This window comes from Zosterops lateralis (genome assembly GCF_965231275.1).
Source record: "Zosterops lateralis genome assembly, chromosome: 34".
In the NCBI taxonomy this organism is placed as follows: Eukaryota; Metazoa; Chordata; class Aves; order Passeriformes; family Zosteropidae; genus Zosterops; species Zosterops lateralis.
The window spans coordinates 586,720-608,597 of NC_139794.1; the positions used below are offsets into that span (position 1 = coordinate 586,720).

At 51.5% G+C, this 21,878-nt stretch overlaps 1 protein-coding gene across 1 annotated transcript; it reads right to left on the bottom strand.

The window, feature by feature from the left end:
* Positions 1–449: 449 nt before the first annotated feature.
* Positions 450–21,842, bottom strand: ACAP1 (ArfGAP with coiled-coil, ankyrin repeat and PH domains 1). The gene is made up of 23 exons (XM_083881575.1): positions 21,799–21,842; positions 20,587–20,641; positions 18,930–18,987; positions 17,961–18,080; positions 16,689–16,742; positions 15,891–15,949; positions 14,711–15,010; positions 14,584–14,611; positions 13,131–13,226; positions 11,450–11,524; positions 9,962–10,074; positions 9,151–9,202; positions 8,480–8,580; positions 7,278–7,392; positions 6,306–6,481; positions 5,239–5,308; positions 4,566–4,660; positions 3,760–3,905; positions 2,451–2,623; positions 2,240–2,349; positions 1,249–1,359; positions 1,114–1,163; positions 450–568 (listed from the first exon to the last, which is right to left on the bottom strand). Exons 2-23 carry the CDS (start codon positions 20,637–20,639, stop codon positions 465–467), a joined length of 2,259 nt encoding a protein of 752 aa, XP_083737701.1. The 5' UTR covers positions 20,640–20,641; positions 21,799–21,842; the 3' UTR covers positions 450–464.
* Positions 21,843–21,878: the final 36 nt, after the last annotated feature.

Below are 21,878 nucleotides of genomic sequence, written 5' to 3' on the forward strand. Positions count from 1 at the left end.
GGCGTGACTTAGGCAATAAAGGGCATTTATTTCCTGAGGGGGCGTGGCTTTGCAGAGAAGGGGCGGGGCTTAGACAATAAAGGGCATCTATTTCCTGAGGGGGCGTGGCTTTGACAAGAAGGGAGTGCCCTTGCTGAGAGGGGGCGTGGCTTTGTCATTAAAGAGCATTTATTTCCTGAGGGGGCGTGGCTTTGATGAGAAGGGTGTGGTCTTGCTGATGGGGGGCGTGGCTTCACAGAGAAGGGGCGTGGCTTCCCCGAGGGTCTTGTCTTTGGCAAGAAGGGGGCATGGCTTTGCAGGAAAAGGGGTGTGGCTTTACATAGTGGGCGTGGCTTTCCAAAGGGGGTGTGTCTTTTAAAAAAGTGCATTGTTTACATAGTGGGCGTGGCTTTGCAGAGAATGGGCGTGTCTTTCTGGGGGTGTGGCTTTCTCGAGAGTGGGCGTGGCTTTCCCAGGGGGCGTGGCTAGAGGGTGGGGTGCTTTGTGGGCGGGGCCCGGGCCAGTCTCTCGGGGTGGTCCGAGGCCATCAGGGAAATGTCCCGGAAGATGTCGAGGTAGGTGTCGTCACCTGGGGGGGAAAATCCAAAATTTGGGATCCAAAAATATGGGGGTTCATCCTAAATATTGGGATTCTGCCCCAAAATGGACAAAATTGGGGATTTCACATTAAAATATGAGGGTTTCACCTCAAAATTCCCATGGAAATACTTGAAAATTCAGGAATTCCAAACACAAATCCAGAGATTTCACCCCAAATCCAGGGATTTCACCCCAAAAATCCCATGGGGACCCTCCAAAATCCAGAGATCCCCCACAAAAATCAGGGATTTCACCCCAAAATCCAGGAATTCACCCCCAAATTCCCATGGAAATACTTGAAAATCAAAAAATCCACCCCAAAATCCAGGGATTCCCCCCAAAATCCCCTCAGGACCCCCCAAAATCCCTCCAGGACCCCTCAAAACCCCTCAGGACCCCCCAAAATCTCCTCAGAACCCCCAAAAATCCCAGAGAAATCCCCCCAAAATCCCAGAGATTCCCCCAATTCCCCTCAGGACCCCCCAAAATCCAACAATTCACCCCAAAATCTCCTCAGGACCCCCCAGCACCCACCGCTCTGTCCCTGGGCCACCTCCAGCTCTCTCATCTTGGCCAATCTCAGCCTGGGGAGAAGGAAGGTCAGATTTGGGGTGTCCCCCACCCCAAAAGCCCCCCCCAGCACCCAAGGGTGCCCCCCCGGGCTCTCACAGGGTGACGATGTCGGCGTTGGCCAAGTCCATGGCGATGCTCAGGGGGTCCCGACCCTCGGCGTCCCGGGCGTTGACGTCGGCGCCGCGTTTCAGGAACAGGCAGGCCAGGCTGGAAGAATTTGGGGGGATTTGGGGAGGGGGAGACTTTTTGGGGACTTTCTTGGGACTTTTTGGGGGGATTTTGGGGTCAGGGGGATGTGGGGATTTTAAGTGAGGTTGAGGTCACCCATCCAGGTGAGGACCGAGGCTGGCCCTGCTTAGCTTTAGGGAATGGGAAACTGTGCCAAAAAAAGGGGAGATTTTGGGGGATTTGCACCCCAAAACTGAACAAGGACCCCCCCTAAAAGGGGGAATAAGGACCCCCAAAATACATAAAAAACTCTTTAAAAAAAAAGAAAAAAGCTCCTTCAATGAACCCAGTTCAGGTCACCCATCCAGGTGGAGACCGAGGTGGGACCTGCTTAGCTTTGGGGAGTGGGAAAACTGCCAAAAAAAGGGCAGATTTTGGGGGGTTTTGCACCCCCAGAAAAGAAAAGGGACCCCCATAAAAGTAGGAATAGGGACCCCCAAAATAAATAAAAAACTCTTAAAAAAAAAAGAAAAAAGCTCCTTCAATGAACCCAGTTCAGGTCACCCATCCAGGCCCTGACCAGGGCAGACCCTGCTTAGCTTTGCCCACAGCTGCTTTAGGGGTGAGCACTGTCACCATTCACACTATGGGGGTGAATCAGGGCCCCCTCCCAGTTCTCTCCCAGTTCATCCCAGTCCCCTCCCAGTTAATCGGAGTCCCTCCCAGTACATCCCAGTCTCTTCCCAGTTCATCCCAGTCCGTCCCAGTCCTCTCACAGTCCATCCCAGTTCATCCCAAACCTTTCCCAGTTACCCCAAACCCTCTCCCAATCCCATCCCAGTCCTTCCCAGCCCCCTCCAGTCTCTCCCAGTCCTCTCCCAGTCCATCTTAGTTACTCCCAGTCCCTCCCAGTGCTCACCCAGTATGTCCCAGCACGGTGGCGTGGTGCAGGGGTCCCCTCCCCTGGCTGTCGCTCTGGTTGACGCTGGCGCCGTTCTGCAGCAGGAACTCACAGGCCAGCAGGGAATTCTCACAGGGGGATCAAATTTAGGGGGGGACAAATTTAGAAATCACCCCTCAAACTCCACCCCAGCACCATCCCAGTGCCCTCCCAGTGTCCCCCAGTTTACCACGGCCACGGCCTCCAGCAGGGGGGTGCGGTTGCCCTCGGCGGGGTTGACCCAGCCGGGGTCGGCGCCGTGGGCCAGAGCGTCGGCCATGGTGGGCAAACGGCGCCGCCGCGCGGCCCAGAAGAGCAGAGCCCCGGGGTGCAGGCAGGGGGCGCCCTCGGGGTCACCGGGATCTGGGGGAGGAGCTTTGGGACACGCCCATGTCACATTAGACACGCCCATCTCACATTAGACACGCCCATCACCAAAAAGACACGCCCACCATCATGGCTGCCACCCCAGTAAAAGGAAGGTGGGAGGGGTTTGGGGTTTAAGCCACGCCCACAAGGCCAGGGAGCAGCAGGGGGCGCCCTCGGGGTCACCAGGGTCTGGGGGAGGAGCTTTGGGACATGCCCATGTCACATTAGACACGCCCATCTCACATTAGACACGCCCATCACCAAAAAGACACGCCCACCATCATGGCAGCCACCCCCAGCAAAGGGGAGGAGGTGGATAAGCCACGCCCACCCAGTGGAGGACACGCCCACAAGCCCAGGGAGCAGCAGGGGGTGCCTTCGGGGTCACTGGGGTCTGGGGGAGGAGCTTTGGGACACGCCCATGTCACATTAGACACGCCCATTTCACATTAGACACGCCCAGTAAAAGGAAGGTGGGAGGGGTTTGGGGTTTAAGCCACGCCCACAAGCCCAGGGAGCAGCAGGGGGCGCCCTCGGGGTCACTGGGCTCTGGGGGAGGAGCTTTGGGACACGCCCATCTCACATTAGACACGCCCATCCCCAAGGAAGACACGCCCACTTGTGTTAAGACACGCCCACCATCATGGCGGACACCCCCCAACAAATAAAAGCAGGGAGGGGGTTGATTAATAAGCCACGCCCACAGTGAAAGCTCCACCCACAATGTCCAAGCCCCACCCCTTGGTGGAGAAGCCACGCCCACCCCAAGTGTGCCAGCCAATCAAAATCCAAGTCTTACAAAAGCCACGCCCCCTGTGCAAGCTACACCCCTAAACAACACCCACATAATTAACTCCTAACACAAGCCACACCCCTTTCCATTAAACCACGCCTTTACACAAAGCCCCGCCCCTTCGCACCAAGCCACGCCCCCTTCACAACCCCACCCCATTAAAATCAAGCCCCACCCCCTTTAAGGTTCTACCCCTTTAAAACAAGCCCCACCCCTTCAGAACAAGCCACGCCCATTTTGTGCTAAGCCACGCCCCTTAATTTAAAAATAAATCTTTTTCCAAACCACGCCCCCTTTACACCAAGCCACGCCCCTTTTCTTTGCCCCACCCCTTTACCTGTATCGGGGCCGGCCCTGGGGGCGTGGTCAGGGCGAGGGGCGTGGCCTTGGCGTTGTGGGCGTGGCCTGGGGGCGTGGCCGGCCACACCCCTCAGGAATTTCTTCTCCACGTATTTGGCCCGGATCCAACTCTCCCGCTGGGCCCTGGGGGGGTTGGGGGGATTTGGGGGGATTTGGGGGGTCCTGAAGGAATTTGGGGAGTCCTGGGGGGATTTGGGAGGTCCTGGGAGGGGATTTGGGGGGTCCTGGGAGGTATTTGGGGGGGGGTTGGGTGCTCTGGGGAATTTTGGGGGTCCTGGGGGGTCTTGGGGGGGGTTTTGGATGGGATTTGGGGGGGGCTGTGGGGTCCTGGGGGAATTTGGGGGATCCTGGGTGGGATTTTGTGGGTCCTGGGGGGTCCTGGGGAGATTTTTGGGGATCCTGGGGGGGATTTGGGGGGTCCTGGGGGGGATTTGAGGGGGTCCCATTTGGGATTTTGGGGTCCCATTTTTGGGGTCTCACTGAGAACAGCCCGGGGGGGGTTTGGGGGGTCCCAGGTGGGTTTTGGGGGTCCCATTTGGGGTCTCACCGGGAACAGCCCAGGGGGGGTCTCAGGGGGGGTTTGGGGGTCCCAGGGGGATTTTTGGGGTCCCATTTGGGGGTCTCACCGGGAACAGCCCAGGGGGGGTCTCAGGGGGGGTTTGGGGGGTCCCAGGGGGTTTTTGGGGTCCCATTTGGGGGTCTCACTGGGAGCAGCCCGGGGGGGGTCTCAGGGGGGGTTTGGGGGTCCCAGGGGGGTTTTGGGGTCCCATTTGGGGGTCTCACCGAGAACAGCCCGGGGGGGGTCTCTTCACCCCCATCTCCTCCACTCGCGCCTCGTAGATCCCGTTCAGGGCCCGGTTCCCCAGGGCGCACATCAGCTGGGGACCCCAAAGGTCACCCCAAAAATCCATAGAGACCCCCCAAAAACCTCCCCAGGGACCCCCAAAATCCCACAGGGACCCCCAAAAACCTCCCCAGGACCCCAAAATTCCCCAAAATTCCCCCCAGGACCCCCCAAAACCCCACAGGGAAACCCCAAATCCTGCCAGGACCCCCCTAAATCCCCCCAAAATCCCATCAGGACCCCCCAAATCCCCACCAAAATCCCCCCAAAATCCCCCCAAGACCCTCCAAATCCCCCCAGGACCCCCCAAATCCCCCCAGAATCCCCAAATTCCTCCCAGGACCCCCCAGATCCCCCCCAAGACCCCCCAAAATTCCCCCCAATTTCCCCAGGACCCCCAAAATTCCCTCCAAAATCCCCCAAATCTCCCCAAAATTCCCCCAAATCCCCCCATGACCCCCAAAATTCCCCCAAAATTCTCCCAAAATCCCCCCAAAATTCCCCCAGGACCCCCAAATTCCCCTCAGGACCCCCCAAATCCCAAAAAAAACCCCCAAAAATCCCCTCCCAGTATCTCCCAGTTTATCCCAGTCTGTCCCAGTCCAGGCTCACCTTGACCAGTTCGGGCTCCCAGGAGTCCAGGGTGAGGGATCGGACCTTGGACAGATGGACCCCCAAACTCCTGCCGGGATCATTTTTTGGGACATTTAAAATCAGATTTTAATGCGATTTTTTTTTTTTTTTTTTTTTTTTTTTAATGCGATTTTTATGGGATTTTTTGGGGGATTTTTTCGGGATTTTTTCCAGTGATAATGTTGGGATTTTTGGGATATTTTTGGGGTGTCCCACCTGTGGATCCCCGAGCACTGGATGCACAGGACGAGCCCGAATTTGGGATTTTTATGGGATTTTTTTCATTTTTAATGCAATTTTTACGGGAATTTTTTTGGGATTTTTGGGAATTTTTTGGGGGGATTTTTTGGGGGGATTTTTTTGGGATTTTGGGGTTCCCCACCTGTGAATCCCCGAGCACTGGATGCCGAATTTGGGATTTTTATTGATTTTAATGGGATTTTAATGGGATTTTTTCATTTTTAATCCGACTTTTACGGGGATTTTTTTGGGGATTTTTTTTAGGAACATTTTTGGGATTTTTGGGATATTTTTGTGGTGTCCCACCTGTGGATCCCCGAGCACTGGATGCACAGGACGAGGCCCAGGTTTGTGATTTCTATTGATTTTAATGGGATTTTTTTGATTTTAATGCTATTTTTGGGGGGATTTTTTGGGGATTTTTTTTTTGGACAATTTTGGGATATTTTTGGGATGTTTTGGGGTATTTTTAGGATGTCCCACCTGTGGATCCCCGAGCACTGGATGCACAGGACGAGGCCCAGAATTGACATTTTTATTGACTTTAATGGGATTTTAATGGGATTTTTGGGGGAATTTTTGGGGGGATTTTTTTTAGGATTTTTTTGTAGGAATATTTTGGGATTTTTGGAATATTTTGTGGTGTCCCACCTGTGAATCCCCGAGCACTGGATGCACAGGACGAGCCCGAATTTGGGATTTTTATGGGATTTTTTTTGATTTTTATGGGATTTTTAGGGGGATTTTTTGGGGGATTTTTTTAGGAACATTTTTGGGATTTTTGGGATATTTTTAGGGTGCCCCACCTGTGTATCCCCGAGCACTGGATGCACAGGACGATGCCCAGGTTGACACTGGCCCACTGGGGCTGGGGCTCCCCGCAGTCACAGCAGGTCCCGTTTCCCTCCAGCCCCAAAATCGGCCCCAAAACCTCGGGGGGTCCCGGGGGGGGCCCCGACAGCGGCTCCAAACCCGGGGGGGGCTGGGGAGAAAATTGGGGGGTTAGAGGGGGGTTTGGGGGGAAATTTGGGGGAAAATTGGGGGGATTTTGGGGATTTTGGGAGAATTTTGGGGAAAAAATGGGGATTTTTGGGGGAATTTTGGAGAAATTTGGGGATTTTTGGGGGGATTTGGGGAAAAATTGGGGGAGAATTGGGGATTTGGGGGAAAATTTGGGGATTTTTGGGGGGATTTGGGGGATTTTGGGAAGGTTTGGGGAGATTTGGAGGGATTTTTGGAGAAATTGGGGGATTTGGGGGGGTTTGGGAGAAATTTGGGGATTTTGGGGGTTATTTTGGGGTTATTTTGGGGCTATTTTGGGGCAGTTTTGGGGGCATTTAGGGACAGATTTTGGGGCGTTTTTTTGGGTTATTCAGGGATGGATTTCTATGTTACTTTATGGGTATTCATGGATGGATTTTGGATTATTTGAGATGGATTTTTGGGTTATTTTGGATTATTTTGGGGTGATTTTGTGGGGATTTTTGGGGATATTTTGGGGTGGATTTGGGGTTATTTTGGGACAGTTTTTGGGGTATTTTGGGATGGGTTTTGGGATGGATTTTTGGGTTATTTTGGGTTATTTTTGGGGCTATTTCTGGGCTATTCCGGGATGGCTTTCAGAGTTATTTGGGATGGATTTTGGGGTTATTTTGGGGTTATTTTGGGTTATTTTGGAGTGTTTTTTTTGGGGCTATTCCGGGATGGCTTTCAGGGTTATTTGGGATGGATTTTTGGGTTATTTTGGGTTATTTTGGGGCTATTTTGGCCCCTCTCACCTGCCCCAGGCCGGTCTCGGTTCCCCCCCGGCCGAAGGCGCTGGCGATGCCGCTCTGAACCGCCCGCAGCCACCGCAGCTGCCCCGGGGCTGATTCTGCCTGCAGCACACACAGCCTGGGGGAGAAAAAATGAGATTTTGGGGGGATTTGGGGACCCCCAGGGGGGTTTGGGGTTTTTTTGGGGGGATCTGGGAGAGTTTTGGGCAGATTCTGGATTTTTTTAGGGGATTTTTTAGTAAATTTTGGGATTTTTGGGGGTTTTTTAAAGGATTTTTGGGGGAATTTCAGGGTTTTTTTGGGGTCTCCCAGGAGGAGTTTGGGGGGTCCCAGGGGGGTTTGGGGTTTTTGGGGGAAGATTTGGGGTTTTTTGGGGGGGATTTTTTAGTGAATTTTGGGGGTTTTTAATGGGAGTTTTGGGAAGATTTTGGGGATTTTTGGAGGAAATTTGTGGGGTTTTTTTTAGGGATTTTTGGGGGATTTTGGGGATTTTTGGGGGGAGATTTGGGGGATTTTTGGGGAATTTGGGGGCGTTTTTTTGAGTTTCTTTGGGGGAGATTTAGGGGGAGATTTGGGGTTTTTTGGAGGGGATTTTGGGTTTTTTTGGGGGGGGATTTGGGGTCCCTTGGGGACTTTGGGGATCCCCAGGGGGGTTGGAGATTTTTTGGTATTTCAGGGAATTTTTGGGAGGAGATTTAGGGGTTTTTGGTGAATTTTTGGGGGGAATTTGTGGGTTTTTTGGAGGATTTTTGGGAGGATTTTGAGGGTTTTTGGGGAGAGATTTGGGATTTTTTGGGGGTTTTTTTGGGGGCGATTTTGGGGCTTTTGGGGGGGGCTTTTGGGGAGATTTTTGGATTTTTGGAGAAATTTGGGAACCCCCAGGGGTTTCTTGGGATTTTTGGGGTTTTTTAGGGGGTTTTTTTGGATTTTTTCAGGTGATTTTTGGGCAGATTTGTGGCTTTTTTAGGTGATTTTTGGGCGGATTTTGGAGTTTTTTGGGGAGATTCGGGTGGATTTTGGATTTTGGTTTATCATTATTATTATTATTATTGGGGTTTTGGGGTGTTTTTTTGGGTGTTTTTTGGGTATTTTTGGGGTGTTTTTTGGGGTTTTTGGGTATCTTTGGGGGTTTTTTGGGGTTTTTTGGGTATTTTTGGGGTTTTTTGGGGGTTTTTCGGGTATTTTGGGGTGTTTTTGGGTCTCACTTGTTGGGGGACACGACCTCGAAGCAGAAGCGCCGCTCCAGGTCGGGGCAGGGTTTGACTGTGCAGAGCCTCAGGTCCTCCACCACCACCCGGGGGGGGTCCTGGGGGGCCAAAAAATACCAAAATGTCACCCCAAAAATTCCCAAAATATCACCCCAAAATTATCAACAACCCCAAAAAAAATCTGGGGTTAAAATAAGCCAAAAATGGCCCCAAAAAACCCCCAAAAACGGCCCCAAAATACCCCAAAAAATCCCCAAAATTCCCCCAAAATTCCCCCAAATTCCCCCAAATCCCTAAAAATCCCCAAAGTTTTCCCCAAATCCCCAAATTTCCCCCAAATCCCCCCCAAAATCCCCAAAATTCCCCAGAATTCTCTTAAAATTCTCTTAAAATTCATAAAAATTCCCCCAAAAATCTCCCCAAAATCCCCCAAAATTTCCCAAAATCCTCCCAAGACCCCCCAGATTTTCCCCAGGACCCCCCAAAATCCCCCAAATCTCCAAAATTCCACAAAATTCCCCGGAATTCTCTTAAAATTCTCTTAAAATTCATAAAAATTCCCCCCAAAATCCCCCAAAATCCCCCCAAAATTCCCTCCAAATCCCCCAAAATTCCTAAAAATCCCCCAAATTCCCCAAATTTTCCCCAAAATTCCCCCCAGTCCCCACCTGGGCCCGTTTCAGGTACAGCAGTTGGTTGCTCTGGATGAAAAACCAGCGCCTGGAAAAAATGGGAAAAAATGGGAATTTTGGGGGATTTTGAGAATTTTGGGGGAATTTGAGGGGAATTTTGGGGGGATTTTGGGGGATTTTGGGGGAATTTGGGGAACTTTGAGGAAATTTTGGGGGAATTTTGGGGAATTTTAAGGGATTTGGGGGGAATTTTGGGGGAATTTTGGGGAAATTTTGGGGGAATTTTGGGACTTTTTTTTGGAAAATGGGAATTTTTGGCGAGTTTTGGGGCGGTTTTGGGGCACTTTGGGATATTTTGGGGTGTTTTGGGGGTAATTTTGGGATATTTTGGGGCTTTTTTAGGCAATTTGGGGCTGGTTCAGGGTGGGTTTGGGGTGATTTTGGGGTATTTGTGGAGTTTTTGGGGCAATTTTGGGCTGTTTCAGGGTGTTTTGGGATGTTTTGGGGTGGTTTTTAGGGTGATTTTGGTGGTTTTAGGGGTATGTCAGGGTATTTTGGGGCTATTTTGGGCCATTTCAGGGTGATTTCAGGGTGATTTTTTGGTATTTTTGGCAGTTTTGGGTGATTTTGGGGTATTTTGGGCCGTTTTGGGGCTATTTTGGGGTGATTTTGGGTAATTTTGGGCCATTTCAGGGTATTTTAGGGTGATTTTGGGGTATTTTGGGGTATTTTGGGGTATTTTGGGGGTATTTTTGGGGTATTTTTGGGGTATTTTGGGGTATTTTGGGGTATTTTTGGGGTGTTTTGGGGTATTTTTGGGGGTATTTTGGGGTATTTCCCCCCTGACCTGCTCCAGGTGCGGAAGGCGTTCCGGGCCCTCTTGTACAGGTAACCCTCAATGGGCGTGGCCACAGGCCCCGCCCCCTCCGAGACCACGCCCACCTCCTCCTGCGACAGGTCCTGAGAGCCGCCAATCAACACAGGCCACGCCCACCCAGAGTCGCCAATCAACACAGGCCACGCCCACACAAACCCGCCAATCAACACAGGCCACGCCCCCTCCACAATCGTCAATCAACACAGGCCCCGCCCCCCTCCAGAGCAGCCAATTAACACAGGCCACGCCCACCAAAACCCGCCAATCAACACAGGCCACGCCCCCTCCACAATCGTCAATCAACACAGGCCCCGCCCCCCTCCAGAGCAGCCAATCAACACAGGCCACGCCCACCAAAACCCGCCAATCAACACAGGCCACGCCCACACAAAGCCACGCCCCCTCCACAACTGTCAACCAATCTGGCTCCACCCCGAGCTGTCAATCAAAGTTTGGCCACGCCCATCAGCCACATATTGGTTCAAGGATTTAAGCCCCGCCCATTTTTTGAGTTGTCAATCAATCTGCCTCCACCCCTGAGCTGTCAATCAACTCATTCCCAGCTGTCAATCAAATCCTGGCCACGCCCCTCATCCCATATTGGTCCAAGGGGGTTTAAGCCACTCCCATTTTAGGAGATGTCAATCAAATTAGCACCAGGCTGAGCTGTCAATCAATTCCATGACAGGTGTCAATCAAAGCCCAAGCTGTCAATCATCAAAAAAATGGGATAAAAACACCAAAAAAATGGGAAAAAAAACCCTCAAAAATGGGAAAAACCCCCAATAAATTGGGATAAAACACCCAAAATGGGATTAAAAATCCCAAAAATGTGATAAAACCCCCAAATGGAATAAAATCCTCCCAAAATTGAGATAAAACACCCAAAAATGGGATTAAAACCCCCAATATGGGATTAAAAAAACCCCCAAAATGGGATAAAAAAAATCCCAAACTGGAATAAGCCCACACAGAAATGGGATAAAAACCTAAAAAATGGCCAAAAATGAAATAAAAATGGGATTAAAACCCCCAAAAATGGGATAAAACCCCTCAAACTGGGATAAAACCCCCTCAAAATCAGAATAAACCACCCCAAAACGAGATTAAAACCCTCCAAAATTAAATCAACCCCCCAAAAATGGGATTAAACCCCCCAAAAACAGGATCAAAATTGAGCCTGAACCTCCTTGATCACCTGTCAATCAACCGTGACCACGCCCCTTTATGACCTGTCAATCACACAAAGCCACGCCCACAACAATGACCACACCCACCTAAGCCACGCCCATTTTTAAACCCACACCCAGTTTTAAAAAATCAGATTTTTCCATTTGATTTTTAGGCCACGTCCCCATGTTTTGACCACACCCCATTGGAGGCCACGCCCATTGAGGCCACGCCCGCCCTGAGGCCACGCCCACCCTGAGGCCACGCCCATTTTCAGGCCACGCCCACCTGCTGCAGCAGGAGGTGATGTCGCTGCTCCAGGTCCCGGCGACGTCGAGCCCCTTCCAGCTCCCCCCGCTCCAGCTGGGAGCCCAAAAACAGCCCAAAATTAGACCAAAAACAGCTGAAAATTATCCCAAAAATATCCTAAAAATAGCCCAAAATCAGCCCAAAATTATACCTGGGATAGCCCAAAATTATCCCAAAAATATCCTAAAAATAGCCCAAAATCAGCCCAAAAATACACCAAAAAATACCCCAAAAATTACACCTGGGACAGCCCAAAAATAGCCGAAAATAACCCAAAAAATATCCAAAAAAACACCCCCAAATCACCCAAAAAATATCCCGAAAATATCCCCAAAAATTATACCTGAGACACCCCAAAAATATCCCCAAAATATCCCCAAAAATTATACCTGGGACTCCTCAAAAATATCCCAGAAATAGCCCAAAAAATATCCAAAAAATATCCTGAAAAGAGCCAAAAAATAGCGAAAAAATATCCCAAAAATTACACCTGGGACACCCCAAAATAACCTCAAAAAATATTCCAAAATTACACCTGGGACACTCCAAAATCATCCCAAAAATAACCCAAAAATCACATCTGGGACACCCCAAAAATATCCCAAAAATTCCAAAAAAATTTCCCAAAAATAGCTCAAAAATTACACTTGGGACAGCCCAAAATAACCCCAAATTCACCCCAAAAATATCCAAAAAATACTCCCAAAATACCTCCAAAGATTACACCTGGGACACCCCAAAAATACCCAAAAAAAATACCCCAAAAACACCCCAAAAATATCCCAAAAATATCCCAAAAATACCCCAAAATTACACCTGGGACACCCCAAAATAACCCCAAAAATAACCTGAAAAATACTGTGAAAATATCCCAAAAATATCTCAAAATTACACCTGGGACACCCCAAAATACCCCAAAAATACCCCAATAATAATTTTGTGGTAATTTTGGGGTGGTTTTGGGTAATTTTGGGGAGTTTCGGGCTGATTTTGGGGAGTTTTGGGGTAATTTTCGGGGTATTTTGGGGCTTTTTAAGGCGAATTTCGGGTGATTTTGGGGTGATTTTCGGGGTAATTTTGGAGCGATTTTGGAGTAATTTTAGGGTGATTTTTGTGGTGATTTTGGGGTGATTTTGGAGTGATTTTGGGCTATTTTTGGAGGTTATTTTGGGGTATTTTTGGGTTGATTTTGGGTTGATTTTGGGGTTATTTTGGGGTATTTTTGGAGCTGATTTTGGGCTATTTTTGGGCTGGTTTTGGGGTTATTTTGGGTTATTTTTGGACTGTTTTTGGGGTTATTTTGGGGTATTTTTGGGGCTGATTTTGGGCTATTTTGGGGGTGATTTTTGTGGTGATTTTGGGTTGATTTTGGGCTGGTTTTGGGGTTATTTTGGGGCTGTTTTGGGGGTTATTTTGGGTTACTTTTGGGCTGTTTTGGGGGCTTATTTTGGGTTATTTTTGGGCTGGTTTTGGGGGTTATTTTGGGTTATTTTTGGGTTTTTTGGGGGGTTATTTTGGGCTATTTTTGGGGGTTATTTTGGGGTATTTTTGGGCTGTTTTTTGGGTTATTTTGGGGTATTTTTGGGGCTGATTTTGGGCTATTTTTGGGGTGTTTTGGGGGTTATTTTGGGTTATTTTTGGGCTGTTTTTGGGGTCCCACCTGCGCCCCCAGGCGCGCGCGGTACTCGCGGGTCTCTGTCGCCCCCTGGTGGCCGCGGCTGAAAAACGCCGCCTGAGCCTCCAACAGCGCCAGGACCTGGGGGGGGAAATGGGGGAAATTGGGGGGTCTGGGGGGGTCCAGGGTGGGTTTGGGGGGGTCTGGGGGGGTCTGGGACCCCCAAAAACCCCCCCGGGACACCCCGGAGACCCCTAGAGCCCTCCCCAAATAAAGAGATCCTGAATAGACTCATTGGATTCTCCAGGAAAATGGATCCTGGTGGTCACTGAAATCACCTGGGACCCCCAAAAATCTTCCTGGGACCTCCAAAACCTTCCCAGGGACCTCCCAAATCCACCCCAGACACACCAAAACCCCCCAGAACTCCCCAAAACCTTCCAAGAACATCCTTAGGCCTTCCCAGGACCCTCCAAAACCTCCCAGGGACCACCAAAACCTCCCGGGACACCCCAAAGCCTCCCCAGAACACCCTCAAAATCTCCCCAGGACCCCCAAAGCCTCCCCAGGACACCCCAAAACAACCCGGGACCCCCAAAAACCTTCCCAGGACCCCCCAAAACTGCCCCAGACACCCTCAAAACCTCCCCAGGGACCCCAAAACCTCGCCAGGGACCCCTAGAAACCCCCAAATCCAACCCTGGACCCCCCCAGGACCTCAAAATCCAACCCAAGGACCCCCAAATCCGACCCAGAGACCACCAAATCCACCCCAGGAACCCCAGGACCCCCAAATCCAACCCAGGACCCCCCAAATCCCCCCAGAGGCCCCTAAATTTTCAGGGCCCCCAAAAAATCCCCAAAAGGGCCCAAATTTGGCTCACAAACTGCAGGATTTCGGTTTTTTGGCTGTCCTGGACCACGTTGAGCTGAGAGGAGGGGAGGGGCGGGGTGAGGGTGTGGTCAGGCCACGCCCCTTGAAGCCACACCCACTCAAGCCACACCCATTGCTATGTGGTTGAGCCACACCCATGTAAAACCACGCCCACATCATTCAGGCCACGCCCACATTTATTGCACAGCCCGGCTCCCATTTCTGGCCACGCCCATCCCATTTAAGCCCAGCCCAGCCCAATTAAGCCCCTCCCACACCCTCATTTAAAGCCCCGCCCACCTTTAGTATGTAGTCCAGCCCCCGTCTCTGACCACGCCCACCAGTTAAGCCCCGCCCACTTTTAGAACACACCACATCCCATTGGTCCAGCCCGATTAAGCCCCGCCCACCTTTAGCACATAGTCCAGTCCCCTTCTCTGGCCACGCCCACCCCAGTTAAGCCCCGCCCACCTTCAGCACATAATCCAGCCCTCGGGCTCTGGCCCCGCCCATCAGTTAAGCCCCGCCCACCTTTAGACCACACCACATCCCATTGGTCCAGCCCGATTAAGCCCCGCCCACCTTTAGCACCTAGTCCAGTCCCCAGGCCCTGGCCCCGCCCACCTTTAGCACATAGTCCAGCCCCCGGGCCCTGGCCCCGCCCACCCCTCACTAAGCCCCGCCCACCTTCAGCACATAGTCCAGCCCCCGGGCCCTGGCCCCGCCCACCTTTAGCCCATAGTCCAGCCACCGGGCCCTGGCCCCGCCCACCTTTAGCACATAGTCCAGCCCCCGGGCCCTGGCCACGCCCCTGGCCACGCCCACCTTTAGCACATAGTCCAGCCCCCGGGCCCTGGCCACGCCCACCTTTAGCACATAGTCCAGCCCCCGGGCCCTGGCCACGCCCCTGGCCCCGCCCAGCGCTGCCGCGGCCTCCCGCGCCTCCAGGGGGCGTTTCCGGGGAACCTCCGCGTGGTGCTGCAGCGCCCCCTGCAGGAGCTCCACTGCGCGTGCGCGGTCCCGCCCCGCCGCGCGCAGCCCGCGGAGAGACCTGCGGGCGGGAAATGGGGGGAAATAACAGAAATGTGAGGGAAAAATATCCAAAAATGGGATTAAAACTGAACTTGAGATCCCTGAGAGCCCTGGGGGGGGCCGAAAATGGGGTTAAAATGCCCCAAAATGGGTCAGAAATGGGTCTGAATTCACTCTGCAGCCCGCGGAGAGACCTGGGGGCGGGAAATGGGTGAAAATAACAGAAAAATGAGGTAAAATATCCCAAAAATGGGTCAGAAACTGAGCTTGAGACCACTGAGAACATCTCTGGACTCATAAAACCCGCAAAATGGGGTAAAACAGCCCAAAAATGAGGCAGAAATGGGGCTGAATTCACCCCAAGACCGCACAGGGCCCTGGAAATTCCCCCAAATCCCCCCCAAATCTCCCAAAATTCCCCCAAATCCCCCCAAAATTCCCCAAAATCCCCCAAATTTCCCCCAAACTGCCCAAATACCCCCAAATTTCCCCCAAATCCCCCCCAAATTTTCCCCAAAATCTCCCAAAATTCCCCCAAATCCCCCCAAAATCCCCCAAATTTCCCCCAAACTGCTCAAATCCCCCCAAATTTCCCCCAAATCCCCCAAATTTCCCCCAAATTTCCCCAAATTCCCCCCAGATTTCCCCTCGAATCCCCCAAATCCCCCAAATTTCCCCCAAATTCTTCCCAAATTTCCCCCAAAATCTCCCAAATCCCCCCCAAATCCTCCCCAATGCTCCCAAATCCTCCTCAAATCCCCCCAAATCCTCCCCAAAATCCGCCCAAATCCCCCTGAATCTCCCCAAATTTCCCCTCCAAATCCCCAAAATCCTCCAAATCGCCCCCAAGTCCCCAAAATCCCCCCAAATTTCCCCCAAACCCCCCCAGTTGTCCTCACTCTCTGAGCAGGGGCTGCAGGTGCCTCCTCAGGGCGCTCTGGGTGGAGCTCAGCAGCTCCTGGGGGCGGGGCCACAACAAAAGGGGCGTGGTCAGGACACAAAGGGGCGTGGTCATGCCAGAAAGGGGCGTGGTCATGCCAGAAAGGGGCGTGGCCAAGCCAGGAAAGACACTTACCGTGTCTTTTGGGGCGTGGCCAAGCCAGAGAGGGGCGTGGCCAGAGAGGGAAAGGCAGAGGGGGCGTGGCTAAGCCAGAAAAAGGGCGTGGCCAAGCTATAAAATGGGCGTGGCCAGACAAGGAAAGGCAGGTGTGAATTGAGGGGGCGTGGTCAATTAGGAAAGGGGCGTGGTTATGAGAAAAGGGTGGGGTCAAGCCGGAAATGGGTGTGGCTGCGTGGAAAGGGGCGTGGCTAGTGCGAAAGTGGGCGTGTCTTAACAAGGGGAGAGGGTGTGTCAATGAAAAAAAGGGGCGTGGCTTTGTGGGAAGGGCGTGGTCATGGGGAATGGGTGTGGCTTTGGTGGGGAAATGGGCGTGGCTTTTGTGGTCAGTTTAGCTGGGTGTGGCCTAAATATTATAATGATTATGCAAATGAGCAGGTGGGGTGTGAGGGTTAATGGGTGTGGGCCTCAAAGAGGGCGTGGCCTGAATAAAGAGTGTAAAGGCAAAGGGGCGTGGCTCAAAGGGAAATGGGCGTGGCTTAACTTAATTGGGTGTGGTTTAAAGGAAATGGGTGAGGCTTAAAGGGAATGGGTGGGGTAATGAAAAGGGGCGTGGCCTGGGCAGGGGGCGGGGCCTGACCTGGTGACTGTCCATCATCTGCTCCAGGGAGTCACAGACCTTCCCCAGCGCCTCCTGCGGGGATTGGGGGGTTTAGGGGACCCCAAAATAATCCCCAGGGACCCCAAAATCCTCAAAATCCACTCCTGGGACCCCAAAATTCACTCCTGGGACCCAAAATTCACTCCTGGGACCCCCCAAAAACCCCCAAAATTCACTCCTGGGACCCCCAAAACCACCTGGGACCCCGAAATTCACTTCAGGGACCCCAAAATTCCCCTCAAGGACCCCAAAAACCCCCAGGACCCACAAAATTCATTCCTGGGACCCCAAAATTCCCCTCAGGGACCCCCAAAATTTTTTTCAGGGATTTTCGGGGGTCTGACCCCTCCCCAAATTTGGGATTTTTGGGGGTTTTACCCTCCCAGGGACCCCAAATTTGGGATTTTTGGGGTCTGACCTCCCCAAATTTGGGATTTTTGGGGGTTTTACCCTCCCAGTGACCCAAAAATTGGGATTTTTGGGGTTTTACCTCCCCAGTGACCCCAAATTTGGGATTTTGGAGTTTTACCCTCCCCAGATTTGGGATTTTTGGGGTCTGACCCTCCCAGTGACCCCAAATTTGGGATTTTTGGGGTCTGACCCTCCCTAAATTTGGAATTTTTAGGGTTTTATCCTCCCCAATGACCCCAAATTTGGGATTTTTGGTGTTTTACCCTTCCCAAATTTGGGATTTTTCGGGTTTTACCCTCCCAGAGACCCAAAATTTGGGATTTTTGGTGTTTTCCCCTCCCCAAATTTGGGATTTTTGGGGGTTTTACCCTCCCAGGGACCCCAAATTTGGGATTTTTGGGGTTTTACCCTCCCCAAATTTGGGATTTTTGGGGTCTGACCTCCCCAAATTTGGGATTTTTGGGGGTTTTACCCTCCCAGTGACCCAAAAATTGGGATTTTTGGGGTTTTACCTCCCCAGTGACCCCAAATTTGGGATTTTTGGTGTTTTACCCTCCCCAGATTTGGGATTTTTGGGGTCTGACCCTCCCAGTGACCCCAAATTTGGGATTTTTGGGGTCTGACCCTCCCTAAATTTGGGATTTTTAGGGTTTTATCCTCCCCAATGACCCCAAATTTGGGATTTTTAGGGTTTTATCCTCCCCAATGACCCCAAATTTGGGATTTTTGGGGTCTGACCTCCCCAAATTTGGGATTTTTCGGGTTTTACCCTCCCAGAGACCCAAAATTTGGGATTTTTGGTGTTTTCCCCTCCCCAAATTGGGATTTTTGGGGTTTTACCCTGAGCAGGGGGTCCCCCCTGGGGATCCCCCCCAGTTCCCTCAGTCCCGAGGCCAAAGCTCTGCTGGAACCTTCCAGAACCTTCCCGGCCTCCAGCACGGCCGAGCAAAGCTTCAGCACCTGGGGGGGAAAAAATGAACAAAATTAGCTCAAAATTTGCTCAAAATTTGCTCAAAATCTGCCCAAAATCCAGGAAAAAATTCCCTAAAAAACCACCGAAATCCAGCAAAAAATTTCCCTAAAAATCACTAAAATTCCACCCAAAATTCTCCCAAAAAATCACCAAAATTCATGTTAAAAAGCCCTTAAAAATCACAAAAATTCCACCTAAAAATCCAACCAAAATCGACCTAAAAATCCCCTAAAAATCACCTCAAAATCACCCCAAAAATCCACCCAAAAATCCCTTAAAAAGCACCAAAATCTGCCCCAAAATCTCCTAAAATTCCAGCCAAAATCCACCCAAAATCTACCCCAAACTCTAAACAGAAATTCCCTAAAAAAAGCACCAAAATCCCCTAAAAAATCACCAAAATTCTTCCAAAATCCACCCAAAATTCCACCCAAAATCCGCCCAAAAATCCCCTAAAAATCACCCCAAAATCCCCCCCAAAAAAACCCAAAAAACCTTCAAAACCCCCAAAAATCCACCCAAAAAATCCGTAAAAAAACCCCAAAATCCACTCAAAAACCCCCTAAAAATCCACCCAAAAATCCCTAAAAAAACCCCAAAATTCCACCCAAATTCCCCCCAAATTCCCCCCAAAATCCCCCCAAAAACCCCCTAAAAATCACCAAAAATCCCTCAAAAAATCCCCTTAAAAAAACCCCAAAATCCCTTAAAAAACCCCAAAAATCCCCCCAAAAAATCCCCCAAAATCCCCAAAAAATCCCCCAAAATCCCCTAAAAAACCCCCAAAATTCCTAAAAATTCCCAAATTTCCCCCAAATTTTGGGTTCCCCCTTTACCTTTTCCAGGTGAGTCTCGAGTTCGGCCGCGTCCGACTCGGCCTCTTCCAGAGCCGCCCTGGGGAGGAAATTTGGGAATTTTTTGGGAATTTTGGGGAGATTTTGGGAATTTTGGGGGGTCCTGGAGGGATTTGGGGGATTTTGGGGTTTTTTTGGGGGATTTTTGGGGGGATTTTGGGGGTTTTTTAGGTGATTTTTTTGATTTTTTAGGGCATTTTTGGGTGTTTTTAAAGAGGATTTTTTGGTGGATTTGGGTGTTTTTTTAGGGGATTTTTGGGTGGATTTTTGGGTGTTTTTAAGGGGGATTTTTGGGTTTTTTTAGAGGATTTTTTTGTGGATTTTGGGGGTTTTTTGGGTGGATTTTTGGTGTTTTTTTCAGGGATTTTTGGGGGTGTTTTGAGGGGTCTTGGGGGGAATTTGGGGGGGATTTTGGGGGGGGGAATTTTGAGGAATCCCAGAATTTTGTGGGATTTTTGGGAGGATTTTTTGGGATTTTTTGGGGGGTCCTGGGGGAATTTGGGTCAATTTTGGGATTTTTGGGGCGATTTTTGTGATTTTTGGGGGGTCCTGGTGTCGGATTTTGGGGAATTTTTGGGTTTTTTTCGTGCTCTGAGGGGGGAGGGGCGGATTTTTGGGCCGATTTTTGGGGTTTTGGGGGCGGGGCCGGATTATGAGGCGGTTTTTGGGGTTTTTGGGGCCCTTCCGGAGCCTCTTCCGGAGGAGCCTCAGGGATGGGGGAGGGGAAAAAATAAAAATCTCATTTTCTGGGTAAAAAAAATCCCATTTTCGAAAAAAAAAAAAACTTTTTTTGGATTAAAAATTCCATTTTTTTCATTAAAAAATCCCATTTTAGGGGGATTTTGGGGGGTCCTGAGGAAATTTTGGGGGAAATTTGGGGGTCCTGGGGGGATTTTGGGGGTCCTGGGGGGGATTTTGGGGGAAATTTGGGGATTTTTGGGGTCCCAAGGAGGATTTTGGGGTCCCAAGGAGATTTTTGGGGGTCCAGGGGGGATTTTGGGGGTCCCAGGAAGGTTTTGGGGGGTCCTAGGGGAGGTTTTTTGGGGAATTCTGGGGATTTTTGGGTCCCAAGGAGCATTTTGGGGCTCCAGGGAGGTTTTGGGGGGTCCAGGGGCAGATTTGGGGGAATTTTGGGGGGTTTTGGGGGGTCCTGGGAGGGATTTTGGGGATTTTTGGGGGTCCAGGGAGGTTTTGGGGAGTCCCAGGGAAGTTTTTTGGGGGAATTTTGGGGGTTTTGGGGATCCCAGGGAGGTTTTTTGGGGGAATTTTGGGGGGTTTTGGGGGTCCTGGGAGGATTTTGGGAGAATTTTTGGGTTTTTGGGGGGTCCTGGGGAGGTTTTTTGGGGTCTCAAGGAGGTTTTGGGGGGTCCAGGGGGGAATTTGGGGGAATTTTGGGGGTCCCAGGAAGGTTTTGGGGCTCCAGGGATGTTTTTGGGGGTCCCAGGGGGAATTTGGGGGGGTTTTGGGGGTCCCTGGGGGGAATTTTTGGGGAAATTTGGGGTTTTGGGGGTCCCAGGGTGGATTTTGGGGGAATTTTGGGGGTTTTGGGGGGTCCCTGAGGGGATTTGGGGAGGATTTGGGGGGTTTTAGGGGGTCCCTGGGGGGGGTTTTGGGGGAATTTTGGGGGTTTTTGGGGTACCTGAACCAGGGCGAGTCCCTCAGACACTCCTCGAAGTCCAACTTGACCGTCATGGCTGGGGAGGGGGATTTGGGGGGATTTTGGGGGGTCCTGGGGAGTTTTTGGGGTCCCGGGGAGGTTTTTGAGGGTCCTGGGGGGAATTTGGGGGTCCCGAGGGGGATTTTGGGGGTCCCAGGGGGGATTTTGGGGGTCCTGGGGGGAATTTGGGGGTCCCGAGGGGGATTTTGGGGGTCCCAGGGGGGATTTTGGGGGTCCTGGGGGGGATTTGGGGGTTCTCAGGGGAGATTTGGGGGGATTTGGGGGGTCCTGGGGGGATTTTGGGGATCCTGGAGAATTTGGGGGGGTCCCAAAGGGTTTTTTGGGGTTCCCAGGGCGGATTTTTGGGGGTCTCGGGAGGGATTTGGGGGAATTTTGGGGGGTCCTGGGGGGATTTTGGGGTTCCCAGGGCGGATTTTTGGGGGTCTCGGGAGGGATTTGGGGGAATTTTGGGGGGTCCTGGGGGGATTTTGGGGTTCCCTGGATGATTTTGGGGTGGCTTTGGGGGTCCCAGGGGTATTTTGGGGATATTTTGGGGGTCCCTGGATGATTTTGGGGTGTTTTTAGGGGGTCCTGGGGGTATTTTGGGGAGGATTTGGGGGTCCCGGGGGTATTTTGGGGCTCCCAGGAGAATTTTGGGGCTATTTTGGGGGATTTGGGGGGGTTTTGGGGTCCCAAGGGTATTTTGGGGCGGTTTTAGGGGGTTCCCGGGGGTATTTTGGGTCAATTTTGGGCTGTTTTGGGGGTATTTTGGGGTCCCGGGGGGATTCGGGGATCCTGGGAGGGATTTGAGGGTCCCCTGGGGCTATTTCGGGGTATTTTGGGGCTATTTTGGGTTCCCAGGGGTATTTTAGGGCAGTTTTGGGGGGTCCCGGGGCTATTTTGGAGCTATTTTAGGGGTCTCAGGGGGATTTTGGGGGGTCCCGAGGGTATTTTAGGGGTCCCAGGGATAATTTGGGTCTATTTTGGGGGATTTTGGGGCTATTTTGGGGTCCCGGGGATATTTTAGGGCGGTTTTGGGGGGTTCCCGGGGGTATTTTGGGTCTATTTTGGGGGATTTTGGGCTATTTTGGGGTCCCAGGGGTATTTTAGGGCGGTTTTGGGGGGTCCCGGGGGTATTTTGGGTCTATTTTGGGGTATTTTGGGGCTATTTTGGGGGTCCCGGGGGGGCCGTACCGGTGCCGGGTCGTGGCTGGCGCCGCCGGGGCCGCAGCGGCTCCGCCCCGGGGAGGGACCGGGGACGGGAAAAGGGAAAA